The sequence below is a fragment of the Medicago truncatula genome, chromosome 8 (assembly GCF_003473485.1).
Source record: "Medicago truncatula cultivar Jemalong A17 chromosome 8, MtrunA17r5.0-ANR, whole genome shotgun sequence".
Classification (NCBI taxonomy): domain Eukaryota; kingdom Viridiplantae; phylum Streptophyta; class Magnoliopsida; order Fabales; family Fabaceae; genus Medicago; species Medicago truncatula.
In genome coordinates this window covers 33,653,416-33,670,949 of record NC_053049.1, presented here as the reverse complement: position 1 = coordinate 33,670,949, position 17,534 = coordinate 33,653,416, and the positions used below count along the sequence as shown (strand labels likewise).

The 17,534-nt window shown below is 33.4% G+C and overlaps 1 protein-coding gene across 1 annotated transcript; it reads left to right on the top strand.

The window, feature by feature from the left end:
* The first annotated feature begins 4,853 nt into the window (after positions 1–4,853).
* Positions 4,854–17,205, top strand: LOC11421754 (probable serine/threonine-protein kinase PIX13). The gene is made up of 6 exons (XM_024772045.2): positions 4,854–5,093; positions 5,245–5,531; positions 15,119–15,251; positions 15,348–15,493; positions 15,978–16,101; positions 16,650–17,205. Exons 1-6 carry the CDS (start codon positions 5,015–5,017, stop codon positions 17,021–17,023), a joined length of 1,143 nt encoding a protein of 380 aa, XP_024627813.1. The 5' UTR covers positions 4,854–5,014; the 3' UTR covers positions 17,024–17,205.
* Positions 17,206–17,534: the final 329 nt, after the last annotated feature.

Sequence of the window (17,534 nt, the reverse complement as noted above, 5' to 3'; positions counted from 1 at the left end):
AAAAATTTGACGGAGGAGGTAAATTGATTAACGTTATGCAATTTCAGGGAGTAATTGAAGTTTTCTTAATTTCAGAGGGGTAATTGACGAAACTTACAATTTCAGGGGGGAAATTGACTATTTACTCTAAAATAAAATATATAAAAAAAACCTAGATTCAATTCCAACACCTAAAAACCCAAATTCAAAACTCAAAATCATAATCAAAATAAAACCCAGAAACACAAATTTATGGCATAGAATGAGGAAACATAGTCACTAGTTAATATCCCATCGCCACATATCTTAGAAAGAACAATGTCTTGAACATATTCTAACCCAAATTTCATTGAATTCTCTCTAACATCCTCGAGAAAACATAACCATCAAACAAGTAAGTGGTTGAATTTGAGGAAATGTAATTGGAATTGGAATTGTATTGTAATATTAGTATTGGGGTTTTGGGTTTGTAATAGGAATTGGAAACATAGTCAAACGTTTTTTTGGGAAGCATAGTTATAAGTTTGTTTCTTATAGATTTGTTATTGGCTTGTGTTCTTGTTCACATAGACGAATTTAGATTTGGAATAAGATGGAGAAGATTTGAATTTTCCGTTTCTTTTAAACATCCTTTATCTTTTTCTTTTTCTTCATTGAAGTTTTTTTTTGCTTCCTTGGCACTCAGATCTGGAATCGAAAGAAGGGGGAAGAATTGAGAAGGAACATGTTTTCTGGATTACACCTGTTGTGAACAATAATCATGGTTATGGTGTAGTGATTAAAGAGTGAGTTTAATTATTGGTTTTTGTTTATTTTTTTTTTTTTGTGAAGGTTTAAGAAGATGATAGAAAGATGAATGAAGAAGAAGAAGAAAAAGAGTAAAAGAAAATGAAAGTAAATAAGTTAGGTGTTGGTGATACATTATAAAATTTGATAGACCTCCGTATCGAATAAAAGAAATAAGTTAAGGGACGTGTTTGAGAAACTTAAGATTTATGGGACCAAAATGAATAAAAGAAATAAGTTAAGGAAACGACAGATTAATTAAGCCAATAAATAATATATTACATTAACATGATAAGTATTGTTTTTTTTTTGGACAAAAATAAACGATATTCATTCATTCAAATTGATAGAGTACATCGATATAATACAAATCCAAATTCGCTAAAAACAAAAGGATGAATCTGTGAACAAACTCACAACATCCATGTTAATAGTATAAAATGGCAAAGTACCTATGCCTACAAATAGGACTATATTTATGTCTCTGGAATACTCGTGTCTCTGGATCTGCGACGTTGACGACGTCAAAGTCATTGTCATTGATCAGATCTGCACTTGATCAAAGTTAATCTTTCAACCTGAATCAAATAAACACTGCACTAAGACTGGAAATCAAAAACACACCGTACAAAGACGGGAAATCAAAACAAATAGAGTTGTTCAGAGACGACGAAATCACAAAAACAAACGAAACAAAACAGAAAATATGTGAAATCACTTATTCAATTATAATAGAAAGAAAAACAATTTGGATGGATGATTTTTGGGTCAAAATTGACCTTAAATCACCCATCTAAAAAGAAGAAGAAGAAGAAGAAAGGGGTGACGGCTAGGGTTTGAGAAGGATAGAAGAGAAAGAGGAAGAAAGATTTCAATTAACCTGATAAGTATTGTTAAAAGCATGATATTGAAATAAAGGACTATTGTTATTTAAAAAATGTTACTTTTTAGTATATTATATGTTATATTTCACTGGTCCTCCTTTAAAAAAAAAGTTATATTTCATTGGTCCATTTAGTCAAATAATAAAAATTCAATAGTTCGAAGAGTTTTTTTATTTTTCAAATTTTTTGGATTATATCATTTTTCGCCGTTGTAAAATTTATGATATTTTAAGTCTAGCTCATACAAAAGTGTAGTTCAACTTTAGTCCTATTTTATTTTTACGGTGATTAAAATCACTCACATTTTTAGTTAACCCTAAATTTTCTAGCCATTTGAAGAAAAAATAAACATTCATTGCATTTATTGATAGAAAAATAGATGTTGACCAACATACAAATCACAATAACCATATATCTAATATTTTAAGATTTGAAATGAAGATTTGATATCTAATTTACTTGTGTGTTTGCTTATAGTCTAAAACAATCTTTGTCCCATTCATTACCCAACAAATGGAAGGGTTAAGAAAGATTTAACCAAAAGTTTGAATTTGTGAACAGTTGATTTTCTTGTGTCTTTGGTTCGGCGTAGTCAAAATTGAGTTTTATAAAATTGAGTTTGACAGAATTGATTTTAATTAAAAGCGAATTAAGATGAATTGATTTATGTTTGGATTCATTTGCTTAAAAGTGATTCTCGAAAGCTCATTGTGTTTGGATAAACTGAATTAGAATTGCTGTTAGACGTATAATTATTAAAATGGGTTTTGATTTTTGTCTAAACTATATATTTCATTTATTTGATAGATTATCATTTAAAATTATTTGGCATTATTAAAAAAATTTGGAAGGATTATTTTTTACTATTTATTTATATTTATAACATTTTCGAACAATGTTTATTGTCTAATAATAACACCAAAAATCTAAGTCTAATAATAAGAAAAATAATTGGAAAAAAAAAAAAGAAAAAAAAAAACTTAAAAAACAAGGGATAGAAGCAACCGACCGACTCAAACAGTGGGACTTCAAAACCATTTCATTTTTAATAGTCAAAAGAAAAGTCAAATTCTTTTTCGAGTGAACCATCAATTTAGTCCCTGAATTTTCACGGGTCGGCCAAATTCGTCCATCAATTATGCGAAATATCAATTTAATCCCTGAATTTATCAGACGTCCATCAAAAAGGTCCCTCCGTTAACGGGCTCCGTTAGCCATGCTGACATGTCGCCTTGCATGATGTGTTGTCTTGTATGCGTGGCAAGAAGGAAGTCATGTGTTCAGGGACGAATTTGATTGATTTGGAAAAAGTTCACTTTTCATTTTTCAATTTAATTTTTTCGTGCTTTTCCCATTTTGCCCTTGCATTACATATTCCTCCTTCTTCACATTTTACTCAAAAACATCCTTGACTTTTCTCTTTCCCGCTAAAACGTTCTCCATTGTCACCCCTCCAAAATCATCATCATCTCCATTGATTGGGTTAGATGGATGCTTTCTTAAAGGGTATTATGGAGGGCAACTTTTGTCTGTTGTGGGACAAGATTGAAATAACCAGATTTATGTCATTGCTTATGCCATTGTGGATATGGAGAATAAAGATAACTGGAAATGGTTTTTGAAATTACTACATAAAGATCTTGGAAATTATGAGCATAATGGATGGAACTTCATCTCAGACATGCAAAAGGTATGAATAACCATCTTAGTCCTTTTCTCATTCATGTTATGTCCCTTTTTTGCATGCATACTGATGTATAGTAATAGCTGAAAATGTTATAGTTTTAGAACTGATGTTATAGTAAGTAAAATAATGCAGTGACTATTTTGATATTTATTAATATAATTCAGGCACTATGTTGGTAGTTAGAAATATAATTCAGGGACTGTTTTGATAGTAAGTAGTATAATTCAGGGACTACTTTGATGGATAGTGATATAATTCAGGGAATATTGATTCTGTAATTGTTAAAATTGGCAGGGTTTGATTCCAGCCATGCAAGAAGTGATGCCAGGGGTGCCACATAGATATTGTGCAATGCATCTATGGAGGAACTTCACAAAACAATGGAAGGATAAGGAATTGAGAGGGGGTGGTATGAGAGTGTGCAAGGATAAGGAATTGAGAGGGGTGGTATGAGAGGGGTGGAATTGAGAGGAATTTTAGTTTCAATTTGTGTGTTCTGTAATTTCAATGATCAATTTGATATATGATTAAAATATTCAGGGACTTATTTGATGGTTTTTATTATGATATGGGGATGTATTTGAAGGTTACATTTCTGAATTATCTTCAACCTCTTTTCATAACCATTAAACTTGCAGCTTGAAGATGAAGCTCGACTTTCCCATATTCCCACCCCCTATCATTTCAGATTCAATTTCAAGCGTTTTGCTTCAAGAAATTTTGTGGATTTTGGCTTCAATACAAAAAAAATTAGGGTTTTAAGTTTGTTGAATTGAGGAAGAACTGGACCACTTATTATTGGAGGAAATTTAGGTGATATTAGAATGTAGATTATAGATTGTGTAATTAGGGTTCCAATTTTATACAATTGGGGAAGACAAAGTCGTTGGGGAAGAAAAGAGTTGTTTGGGAAGAAACCAAAAAAATTTCTGCAAATCAATCAATTCAGTCCTTCAAAATGTTTGGAATTATCGGCCAAATTAGTCCCTGCCTACGTGGCGTATGACATGTAAGATGTTAACGTCCACGTCAGCCCCGTTAACGGCCCGTTTGACCAGAAGGACTAAATTGATTGACAATTAACAAATTCAGGGATTAAATTGATATTTCTCATAATTAAGGGACGAATTTGGCCGACCCGTGATAATTCAGGGACTAAGTTGATGATTCACTCAGATCTCTTCGCTAACCTCTGTAAATGGGAACTGTAGCATATAAGGACACGGCAGGAAGAAAAGGGTAAAAATGGAAACTATTGTTTGACGTAACTAAACTCGATTCTGCCCAACGCAAAAGCTACAATATGCGGCTTCGATTAGAATCGATTCTAAAAAGATGAATCACGTTTATAGTTGATTGCCAAACATCCTTCCAATTTCAAAAGTCACGTTTGTAGGTGATAAAAGTGCGTTTACAGCTTCCAATCGCAAAACCAAACAAACAGGGGCTAAGAAAGTATAAATACAAGTAAGGAGCCAATCAAGCTTGTTGACCACTCATTTTTTGATTAGAAATTATCATAACAGAACAGACAAAGACACTTCTCTCTCCATCTCTAATAGAAAGTCTGTGAAGTCCTCTCTCTCTCTCTCTAACACCATTTTCAACAAAACCCATTATACTCTCTCTTTGTCCAAATTCATTGGACAATTGCAAAGAGAAACAGAGAGAACTTCACATGGGTCTCTGTTTTTCCTTTCTGCGCCCCACCTCTGCACCTCCTCAATCTTCTTCCTTCAACAGACCTCTTTCTTCAGGCAATTCTTCAACTTTTCCACTTTCTCAATCACCCATCTTCACAAATTTTCATTTCCAGTTCAAATCACAACATGGGCCATTCCATTTTCTCAAAAATTTCCATCAAAAGTTTTTCATAATAACACTTTCCTCTGTTTCCTCTGTTTTCAGGTTCAACAAGCACTGTTGGATTCTCAGCAACTACAAGCAGTGCTGGAAGAAATTTGAAAGACCAAATTCTTGAAAGACCAAATTTGAAGGTTTTTGCTTTTATTGAACTGAAAGCTGCTACAAAAAGTTTCAAATCTGATACATTACTTGGTGAATATGGTTTTGGAAAAGTTTATAAAGGTTGGTTGGATGAGAAAACACTTTGTCCTTGTAAAGCAGGTTTTGGAATGGTTGTTGCTATCAAAAAATTTAACTATGAAAGTACTGAAGCATTTCAAGAATGGCAGGTCAGTTTAATTTCAACTCTTAGGTATAATTTCAATTTATAGTTCGTGAAATGATTGATATTTTATAGTAGTATTTGAAATTAGAAACATTTGATCATTTTAGTTCTTTTGAAAAATAAAAATTTAGATTTAGATTAAGGGAAGAATAGCTAATTATGAGGAGTTCTAAACTAAAATTTAAATTACTGTGGATGTGAGTAGAATGTCTAAGCATATGCGTCAATCTTCTTGATAATAAATTTACTCTTTGAAATTGTTATCTAAGACTAATGTGATTAATGGTTTTAAATTTAGAGATCATTTCCAAATTTCATTAGTTTCATGGATTAAATTAACATCAATCTACAATTTTAAGGCCTAAAGTTATTCCACTCTTATTTATTTTGTTCTTTTTATTTGTGGTTGAAAACGTTGAAGAGTGTTCGGTTAAAAAAATGATGTTTAAGATTGTGTTTTCACTTCAAATTGAATTTGAATTAGTATTGATTATTAATGATTTATAGGGTTGTCATTAATTAATATGGCTGAACGTCTTAAAAATTGTGATCGGGCCTAACACAATCCCACCAAACTGACTTGTGAGGTGAGGATTGTCTCCACTTACAAACACATTGTCAGGCCATCACCTATCTGATGTGGGACTCTTAACACCCCCTCACAATCAGCACTATTGAGCTTGGTTCGTGGACATAAATGGTGGGTGGTCCGATAGCGGAAACCTGATAGCAGGTGGCCCAATGGATCTCGGAGAGGCTCTGATACCATCTTAGAAATCTGGTTGGGCCTAACACAACCCTACAAAACCGACTTTTGAGGTGAGAATTACCCTTACTTATAAACACATTGTCAGACCATCACCTATCTGATGTAGGACTCTTAACAAAATGAACATGATGTTGCCATATTGAGTATTTTTTGCTAAATTAAAAATCAAGAGTTTGGAAGATGGTCATGAAATTGGAATAGGAATGCACAGGAAATTGTATGTCCTTCTTCCATCCTTCTTGAGTCAAGGATTATTAAAATATTGAAAATACATTGTTGCCTTTAGTTTCCAAACTATTGAATTCTTGACGCAAGATATAGATTATTCAAAACGGGTGTTTACCTTTCACTTTCAAAATCTTTGATCTATTTTGGCTGTTGTGTGACTTGTGATGACTCTCCTTGACTTTAACTTTTTTTTTTCAAGTTCAAATACTTAAATTAGATAACAGTAGAAACAGAATCATTACAGAGCAAGTGAGAAATTTGGTGTGGGAAAGTGACCACCCAATTTTTAGAGCCAACTACTGTGGACATTTGAACTAACTCTCGAGCATCAGAGTTTTGATTTCTACTAATAGCAGTAACAATAATATCCTCAAACAAATTTAAAATAGAGCAATCTTGGATAATTGGATCAATTGCAGCCATTATAGCCTTGCCATTGATACAATCCACAACAGTAGCATCATCGGACTCCACCACCACCTTGTTTAAAGGCAAGTCTTTTGCAACTAAGAGACACCATCTCAAACCAAGTGCCTTTGCCAACATAAGACTCAACTCCACTTCTTCTCTTTTGCACGCAGTCAGAGTGACAATGTAACGCCCTATTTCTATTAAAGCAATAAAACATGCGAATAATACATTTATTCAAGAAATAGACGTCACGTCATCAATCCAAAAATCCAAAACAACATGCATGTATAAACTCATCAATAATCGCAGCGGATACAACCCTTATAATTCAAAACATACATGCTATGATATCAAGAATACATCAACCAAATAATCTCCAAATTCCAACAATGGGTAAATCTCCAACATGAATAAATAATCCAAACAAATAAATCTAGGAAGTCTAACAGACACCTAAATCAGAGCCAGCCTAGACTCTACAAACACCGATACCGGAGATAGCTCCCGATATCCAACCAAGCATCAACCAACTCACCAGAGCAACTAATCCTGCACAGCGTCTACCCAATCCATACAAACAAATCCATCACAGATCCACTGAGGGTAAGTATTACATCATCATAATCCACATAAACGTTAAACATGAATAATTCAATTCAAATATCACATGCTCAGACAAGAGTAATGATATCCATATACGTATTCATACCATAATTCCAATATCTCACATTAAACATTCATCAACAACAAACAAGAAGGATTACTCACATTAATCTTCATTTAGCATACTTAACTCAACAAATACAATTATCATATTAAAGTTATAAGCCAGCAATCATCATCATCAAAGGAATATCTAAGTCATATACATACATATGCAATTCTCACCTCATCATTATCATCTAAACAATTATCATCAATTGATTCACCAAGTATGTAAGCAAAAACAAGTAATACATATATTTAGAGCATAGCTCAATTATTCTCAACCATCAACAAAGTCTACCAATGTGCATATACATCAATTCACATAATCACAACATTCAACGAATTTCACCAATGCACAAATAACCAAGTCACATATTCAATTATGACACGACTCATCAATTATTCAAATGCATGCAATGTTCTAGACTCTTCTAGATGCATGTGGTACCAAATCACCTTAAGGTCGTCACCTTCGATGCAACAAAAATATCGTATGTAAGATTTCACGCCCGTCTTACATAATCTCCGAAGTAAAAGAGCTCAACCTTTTTACAACTACAAGACTCAACATGACTATGATGCATGGACATACAAGTAAGGACTCAACAATGCAATCACCTCCAAATTTCACAACAATATAAAGGACAACTTCCAAATATATTGATTATCTCCGCAACATTTGCATTATCAAGAAATTACGTCCATACAACATTCCGGTCACAAAACAAATAAGAGTCAACATCACATTATCACCATAAGCATAAAAAATCATTAACATAATTCAACATCTCATGATAAATATCATATCATTCATATCATAACTCATTCATACAACTTCAAGTAGTTATGTAAAACTGGTCACAAAGGTCACAAGATATTTCATTTTGAAGACTCATTTCCGATAAGCCGTATCAAGTGGTAAACGGCCAACATTGATAATTTTCCACGAAAAGCAACATAGACAAGTTGAAAGCTCTCAACCAATCTTAATCAATCATGTAGTCATGAGCTTAAGCCACTTGTATACTATTAAAGATTAGTCCAAAGAATAACTTAAGTTCGTATAAGAAAACCCAAAATCACATTTTCCACATCCCATCCGAAATATCACATTTGACATGCTTAAGATGTTTGACCAACCTTACAAGTTTTACCTAAGTCTACATGAGTTGTATGCTCAACTTGTAACCTCACATAGTTTGCAAAAATTCGTTTCGACAAAATCCGACATTTCCCAAAATTCCAAGTTTCAAACCAAATTAAAGAATTCCAATTTTGAATGAGCAAATCATGTTCCAGTAGGATTAGGGGTTCAAACAGATGTTAAATAAGTTGATAGAATCATTTTACAAAGCTCGGATTAGCCCCCTAAGACCCGGAACCAAAAATCAAAGTGGCTGAAACTAAGCAATTTCGCTTGCGCGAAGGCCCATTTCGCTTGCGCGAAATTGTTCCAGAAGCTACTGCCAAATTTCGCTTGGCACTCGCTCCTGGCTCGCGCGCGAGAGATGAACCCAGAACTGCCTATGCTGGTTCGCTTGCGCGTTCGCTTGGCGTTCGCTTAAGCGAACCTTCATAGGTTCAAAAATGTTACGGGTTTCAACCCCTTTTCACCCAAAATCCCCAATTTTGATCCCCCAATGCCCAAATGTGTTTCCAGAGGTTGTTTATAGGTCAATACAATAAATTTGATTCACAAAGATACAACAAACTTAAAAAACAAATAACATTTGGACCAATTCACCAATTTTACAAAGTCACCAACAACAACTCATTTTTCACCAACAAATCATGAATCATGTGCACCCAAGCTATGAATCATCAACAACAATATCATTTAGCAACAACAACATCAATTGAACATGGATAACAACATAATTCAACAACAACATAACACCAATTGACATTTAGAGCATAATATGACATATATCATCTTCATACACTTTGATGCATTCAATTTTACCACAACAACCAATTATCACCAATTTCTTACATACAAACAGAACATCGTAATTAGAGCACGAATTCTAACAATCATGAACAATTAATCAATTACTCAATTAAGCAATTATTCATACAACAATTGAAAATTTGCACTAAAAATGATTATGATGAAAACTAACCCCCTTACCTTAGTTAGATTAATTCACTAGCTTAAGCTTCACTTTTGCTCCTATGATTCTTCAAATCTTTGAATCCTCAAGTTCTTCTTCTCTCTAACCCTTGTTTTTCTCTTCTCCCACTTTCTCTCTCTACCTCTTTCAAAATATCTATGAAATGAAATGAATGAGGTTTTTCTTTAAGACAAGTGTTTTGTAGTATAACCCTCTGATGGGCCTAACCCAATTCTCTAGTGGACTTAATTCACTCAACTCAATTCCAAAATGTTTCTACACTCCAAACGGTAAAATACTACTAACGGTCACTTAACGGTAAAATACCAACGACTAATTATTATGCTAGTAACTTAGTATAATAGCGGTCTTCACTAAGACACAAAAAATATTCCTCGCCAAAAGTTACTAAATTACTTTTACCCTAAAATGACCAAAATACCCTTGAGTTCAAAATGACTAAATTACCATTCTAATACGAAAACCCATGAAAATGCACCCAATGATAATTAATCACACACAAGCACATATAATCACATAATAAAACAATTAAAATAAATCTAATGAAAAATCGGGCTGTTACACCCGTATGATCTCTTATGACTAGTCCCCAACCGGTAAATCCATCATTAAAACAACCTGCATCTACATTCAATTTTGTCCAGTTATTTTGAGGAGGAAACCAGTTCGCGGCACCTGGAATTGGAACATATTGAGGCACAGGTCTGCGATTGGCTTCATCGAAGTCACAAATGAATTTTGTAGAATTGTTGGCAATAACTGCTGGTATGAATTTCTGATCCTAGAAAATAAGCTTATTCCTTGCATCCCAAACTTTCCAAAGCAATGAACAGAAGAGTTGTGAGGTAAAGACATTACCACAAGAAAGCCAATGTAACAACCAATCACCAAGGTTCATAGATGGGGGAATGTGAATTCCCATAGAACTGCAAAACCATGTAGGTGACGGATTGGGCATTTCAAGGCCAAATTGATTCCTTTTTTTCTTAAATTGACACGAACAGGCAGGATATTCTTGACTATTCTCCATAGGAAGTTTTGGAATTTTTTTCGGCATCGGGGCTTTCCATATTGCTTTCCAGAGTTTTCTATTCAACAAAGATGATGAGCTCGGAACCTGTCTCATATTCTCCTCGATTAGTAGGTGGTATGCTGTCTTCACATAGTAGATTCCATCTTTCTCCTAATGCCAAATGATTCTGTCATCTGGGAGTCTAAAGGATAGTTGGATTTTTGTGATTTGGGAAGCCTCAAACTGGTTGAACCATGACGCAATGAGGTCTCTCTTCCATTTCTTTGTATCTAAATCAATAAGATCCCTAACAATGGTTGTTGAGGGGAGATTTTGCACCGGGCCATGAACTTTGAAATTTGTTTGGTCAGGGAGCCAGTTGTCATGCCAAATTTTGATACTTTGTATTACCCACCACCCATCTGGTGCCCTTTTCTAGTACTTCTCTGCCACACATGATGCTCCTCCAAGCATAGCTTGGTTGGTATCCTATGGTTGCCTCCAAGACGTTACACCAGGGATAGTACCTACTTTTGAAAATACGGCTCATCAAGGAGTTAGCATCAGACATAAGCCTCCAACTCTGCTTGCCTAGGAACGCCTTATTGAAATTGCCGAGCCCACGGAAACCCAGTCCCCCATTGCACTTTGCACTTCCAACGTCTTTGATCCATTTTGGCTGTTGTGTGACTTGTGATAACTCTCCTTAACTTTATCTTTGAATAAGGGAAAACAATATTATTTTCCTTGTGTCTATGTTTGAATGAGTATAATGTACATTTATCGTACATTGCATTCACATTTGGCAAAGTGGACTATATTTGAAGTTATAATTAATATACACGTGGGAAAGTACCCTAACTTACAAAATTTCTTGTGGAAAGTAGCGAGCGATAACAATGTTTGCTTTGGGCACATGTGAGCCATAAATTATATAAAACTTTAATGTAAAATGCAAAATTCATATGAACTTGTATATCAATAACATGCTATAATGTATTTTTATTTTTTTCATTTTTTTCATATTGCGTTGCACGGGCGAAAAAGTTTTATAGTGGCAGGCATTGCCAAAAGGTAAGTCGATTAAAATTACAACCAAAATAAACACTTAATGGGATTGTTAGATAAATAATATTATAATTTCATAATGAAAACAAATATCCCAACCTTTGAGAGAGAGTTCGAAATAATTTAAAGAAATTACATAACCATGAACATATATGTTCAAATAACTACATATATTAAAAGTAACAGCAAACACTTTCCAACTCTTGGAAACACCAACAATCTACCAAAAAACTTCCATCCACAACGGCGCATCAATGGTATACCGCTCGAAGAGTAAACTACATAAACCAGCAAAGATTTTTTCATTTTATAAATGTATGTTGTATAATAAAAAGGTAACATGAAACTTAAAAGGCTTAATTGCACTTTTGGACCTCTATCTTTTTAAAAGTTGCGGTTATGGACCCCTAACTAATTTAAATACAAAACAGCCCCCTATGTTTTGATTCTTTGGCAGTTTTGGACTCCCAGTCTGTTTTTTGACTTGTCGTTGTTGACGTGGCACCCACATCCCATTAGTGAGGTGCCACGTGTATTAATTTTTTTTCTTTCTTTTTTAAATTCATCCTGTTATTTTTAAATTGAAAAAAAATAAAAAAAAAAATAGAGTATTTCTACAAAGTATGTGTACAAAGTATAAAGTATTTCTACATAACAAGAGTATTAATACAGTATCATGTACAACAACTTATACAAAGCATATGTACAAAGTATTTCTACCCTAAATTCAAGCTACATTTATCACATAACACAACAACCAAAAAAGACGACCCCAGTTACAATATTATATGCAGCAGACATCACACAACAACCAAAAAAGAGAACCCTATATTCAAGCAAAGACAAAAACGAATCTTACTTTAAGGTATTCTTGTCAGGAATCTTCTTCTCTTGTCGAGGACCAGAGCTTTCACCAGTGTCCTTTCCATTCAAGCCTTTATCCACCCACTTCATCTTCTCCGAAAATAGAAACACAAACCCTAGATCCGAAACTCGAATTACGTACCTGATAACTGAAATTAGGAACTCGAACAATCGAACTCAAACAATCGATCGTTTTCTGGAAATGGAGAAAAAGATAACAATGGGGAAGAAGAGAGATGGAGAACAATGGAGAAAAGAGAACAATGGAGAAGATGGTGAGAAGATGAAACAAAGGGGTCCGAAATTAACAAAACCTAAGTTTCTAAGTTTTGTTTCTAACTCATGTGACTGCTTGACTTTCTATTTTCCTTTTCCTTTTTTTTAAATTTATTTTTTCAATTTAAAAATAACAGGATGAATTTAAAAAAGAAAGAAAAAAATAATAATACACGTGGCACGTCACTAATGGAATGTGGGTGCCACGTCAGCAACGAAAGTCAAAAAATGAATTGGGGTCCAAAACTGTCAAAGAATCAAAACATAGGGGGCTATTTTGTATTTAAATTAGTTAGGGGTCTATAACCGCAACTTTTAGAAAGATAGGGGTCCAAAAGTGCAATTAAGCCAACTTAAAAATATTTGAAGTCAAACATGCTAATTCTTAACAATATTTGAAGTCAAACCTGATATGCTAATTCCTACAGATTTTCAAAAACCTCCGGAAAAACAACATTGACAGTAGAGTTGCATGGGATCCCATATTCATCCAAAATTAGCATTTTCAACCCTTGCTTGGTAGTTACCCTTGATACAGCAACATACAACTGGCCATGTGTAAACATAGGAAGGTAGATACAATCCAACCTTTAAAATTAGGGTTTACGGGTTAACTTTAATATATAAGAAGATTAGGTGTGAGCATTAGGGTTGTTCATGAAAATAGGAGATTAGGTGTGAACATTAGGGTTAAAACAGTAAAATTATGCAATATGGTTTAGGTTAAAATTAGGGCTTACAGGTTAACTTTAATATATAAGAAGATTAGGTGTGAGCATTAGGATTGTTCATGAAAATAGGAGATTAGGTGTGAACATTAGGGTTAAAACAGTAAAATTATGCAATAGTGTTTAGGTTAAAATTAGGGCTTACGGGTTAACTTTAATATATAAGAAGATAAGAAGATTAGGTGTGAGCATTAGGGTTGTTCATGAAAATATGAGATTAGGTGTGAACATTAAGGTTAAAACGGTGAAATTATGCAATAGGGTTTAGGTTAAAATTAGGTCTTACGGGTTAACTTTAATATATAAGAAGATTAGGTGTGAACATTAAGGTTAAAACAGTAAAATTATGCAATAGGGTTTAGGTTAAAATTAGGGCTTACGGGTTAACTTTAATATATAAGAAGATAAGAAGATAAGAAGATTATGTGTGAGCATTAGGGTTGTTCACGAAAATAGGAGATTATGTGTGAACATTAGAGTTAAAACAGTAAAATTATGCAATAGAGTTTAGGTTAAATTTAGAGCTTACAGGTTAACTTTAATATATAAGAAGATAAGAAGATTATGTTTGAGCATTAGGGTTGTTCATGAAAATAGGAGATTAGGTGTGAGCATTAGGGTTAAAACTGTAAAATTATGCAATATGTTTTAGGTTAAAATTAGGACTTACGGGTTAACTTTAATATATAATAAGAGGATAAGAGGATAAGAAGATGCATTTAATGAAAGTGATAAAAGCTGACACGGGTTGGGTGCCAGAGCTGAGCCAGGTAGTAAAAGGGCCAAATTTGAAATTGAATTTTTGTTGTTTTGCTAAAAAAAGGCCCGATACCAACCTTTCTTGGAGGGAAATCAACTTGTTTTAAATTTTGTTCCATAAATTGAAATTTGATAATTTAAAAATTGTTAAAAAGTATGGATTACATGTTTTTCTGCTCCTACTTACTGTTTTAGATGATAAAATGAGCTTTCAAGAATTGATGATTTGGCATTGGATGCTTAAGAAATTGACACATTGGATTGGTTTTTGATTTTTTGCTATTTGTTGCTTCATGTTTGTATATTATTAAGATTAAGATATGTCAATCTTACAAATGTTTTCCAAATATGTTACAAGTAGTAACTAAACAAATTAATTTTGACGGTGTAAAAAGTTTTATACCATTAACGACTCACAAGTCACAACCGATCATATGTGTGACTTTCGAAGTAATTATGATTGAAGTTAAACATTTGTAATGATCTGACAATTATGATTGATTAAGATTTGTATCATTATTTTTTTTGAAAAAGTTATTCTCAAGAATAATTGTTTAAACCATGAAACAAATGCCCTCATCTGATGAATTCTTATTTAGTAATATATGTTTTTGTGTTGATTGAACAATACAGTCAGAAGTTAACTTAGGAAGGCTCTCTCACCCAAACTTGGTGAAACTATTAGGTTACTGTTGGGATGAGGACGAGCTTCTTCTTGTGTATGAGTTCATACCGAATGGAAGTTTGGAGAATCATCTCTTCAGAAGTATGTAATGTCGTACTAAAGACAATGAAGTAAAATGAGAATTTTTCTGGTCTTGGTTTTGAATATAATTTGGTTTATCTGTTGTGTTCTTTTCAGGAAATCCTAACAATATTGAACCACTTTCTTGGAACACAAGAATCAAAATTGCTATTGGTGCAGCTCGTGGTTTGTCATTCTTGCATGATTCAGAACAGCAAGCCATGTACAGAGATTTTAAGCCTTCAAATATACTCCTTGATGGGGTCAGTTATTTTTTACCATACAAATTATTTTCATAAGTTTGGTAGACTTCGGATTACCGGGGACCCTTTCTTCTAACCGGAGAGTTAATACCAAAAATAAGTTCTGCAGAATAGTTTATAAAACTAGCTTATAGTTTACATGAAAATAGTTTAACTTCATTTTATCTTGTCATAATTTATACGTAGAAACCAATGTGATAAGTGCTAATGCTATAAACGCTTAATTAAAATGTTTATCCAAGCAAAACTATTTGATGTTTTTTTTTTTAAACAACCAACATTAGTATGTTAAATTGTTAATATTTGTTGAAGGTGAGTAGAATTTGAGACAACCCTTATCACTCAACTACTTAACTTTCCAATTTCTGCCACCAAGTCAACCTTACATCCCCTAGAACTATATGATGTTTTGAATTAACAAATTTGATATTTCTCAATGTGAAATTCCAAAGATCATTTTGAGAACCCATCTTGTATCCTGCAGAGTTACAATGCAAAAATCTCAGATTTTGGATTAGATAAATTGGGGCCTTCTGGGGGACAATCACATGTAACTCCCAGGTTGATGGGCACATATGGTTATGCTGCTCCAGAATACATTGCAACAGGTAATCATATATATCCACTAAAATTGCAATTGAACCACCGTTAAGTTTATATTTTGGCTTTATTAGTGACTGACACTGTTTAATGTGAGCCAAGATTGAATTGATATACTAAGTAAGAAGAAAATGGAAGTAGTATAATAAATGTCACTGATCAATATACAAATGTCACTTTGTTTTCTTTTCTCAATGGTTTGTGGAGATTGAAAATTGTTGAGATCCCACGTTAGAGATATGACCTAATTAGTCTCAATAGGCTTGAACAATCCTCACTTATTTTTAGGGTTGAGTTAGTCCTGACCTAAATTCTAAGACAATGCTAACTATAAAGTATTGACCCAGACACGACACCGATAGTATGTCACGTACACAGTGATTATAATTTAACAAAATGAAAGTGGCCGAAGGTAACTAAATGTGTTAGTGTCATACATGTCAGACACCATACACACTTTCAAGGCTTCTACCAAAAGTGTCAGTGAAGTTTATTATAAATCTATTATTGAGCAAAAAAACTAACATGTTGTATGAACTGCATTACAATTCAACAGGGCACTTGTATGTGAAGAGTGATGTGTATGGCTTTGGTGTGGTGCTGTTAGAAATCCTAACAGTTATGAGGGCATTGGACACAAAGAGGCCAACAGGACAACAAAACCTAGTTGAATGGGTGAAACCTTTTCTGTCCAATAAGAAAAAATTGAAAGGCATAATGGATGGTAGAATAGAAGGACAATACTCACCAAAGGCAGCAGTACAAGCAGCAGCACTTTCTCTAAAGTGCTTAGAAAATGACCCTAAACAACGTCCTTCTATGAAAGAAGTACTTGAGTCATTGGAAGTTATTGAAGCAATTCAGGTCAAAACCAAAAGATCCAACAATAATTCTCATCAACCTCCAGTTCTTCAAGCTGCTAGGCACTAGAGAGTTGTGAAAGTATAATTTTTTCTTTAAAGGAAACTTAGGTTGAATAGAAAATATAGGCTGGATCAGTCACTTAATACATGTATTTTTTGTATTATAAAAAATGGATTAAATATGAAAATAGTCCCTGCAAATATCTGACATTTTGGTTTTAGTCCCTGTAAATCTAAAAAATTTGGTTTTGGTCCTTGGTATTTTGTTGTAGTCCTTGTAAAATTGATTCATATTGGATTTGGTCCTTATAATATGTAGAATATTTGATTTTAGTCCCTCAAAATGAGGACTAAAATGAATATTATAAGGACCGATTTTAATATGAAATGATTTTACAAGATTAAAACAAAATACCAATGACCAAAACCAAATATTCTATATTTGCAGGGACTAAAATCAAAAAAATATTTTTATAGGGACTAAAACCAAAACGCCAGATATTTGCAGGGACCATTTCCATATTTAAGCCATAAAAAAATTTAATTTTTTCTTTGTTCTGGTTGTGGAGGGGTAGATT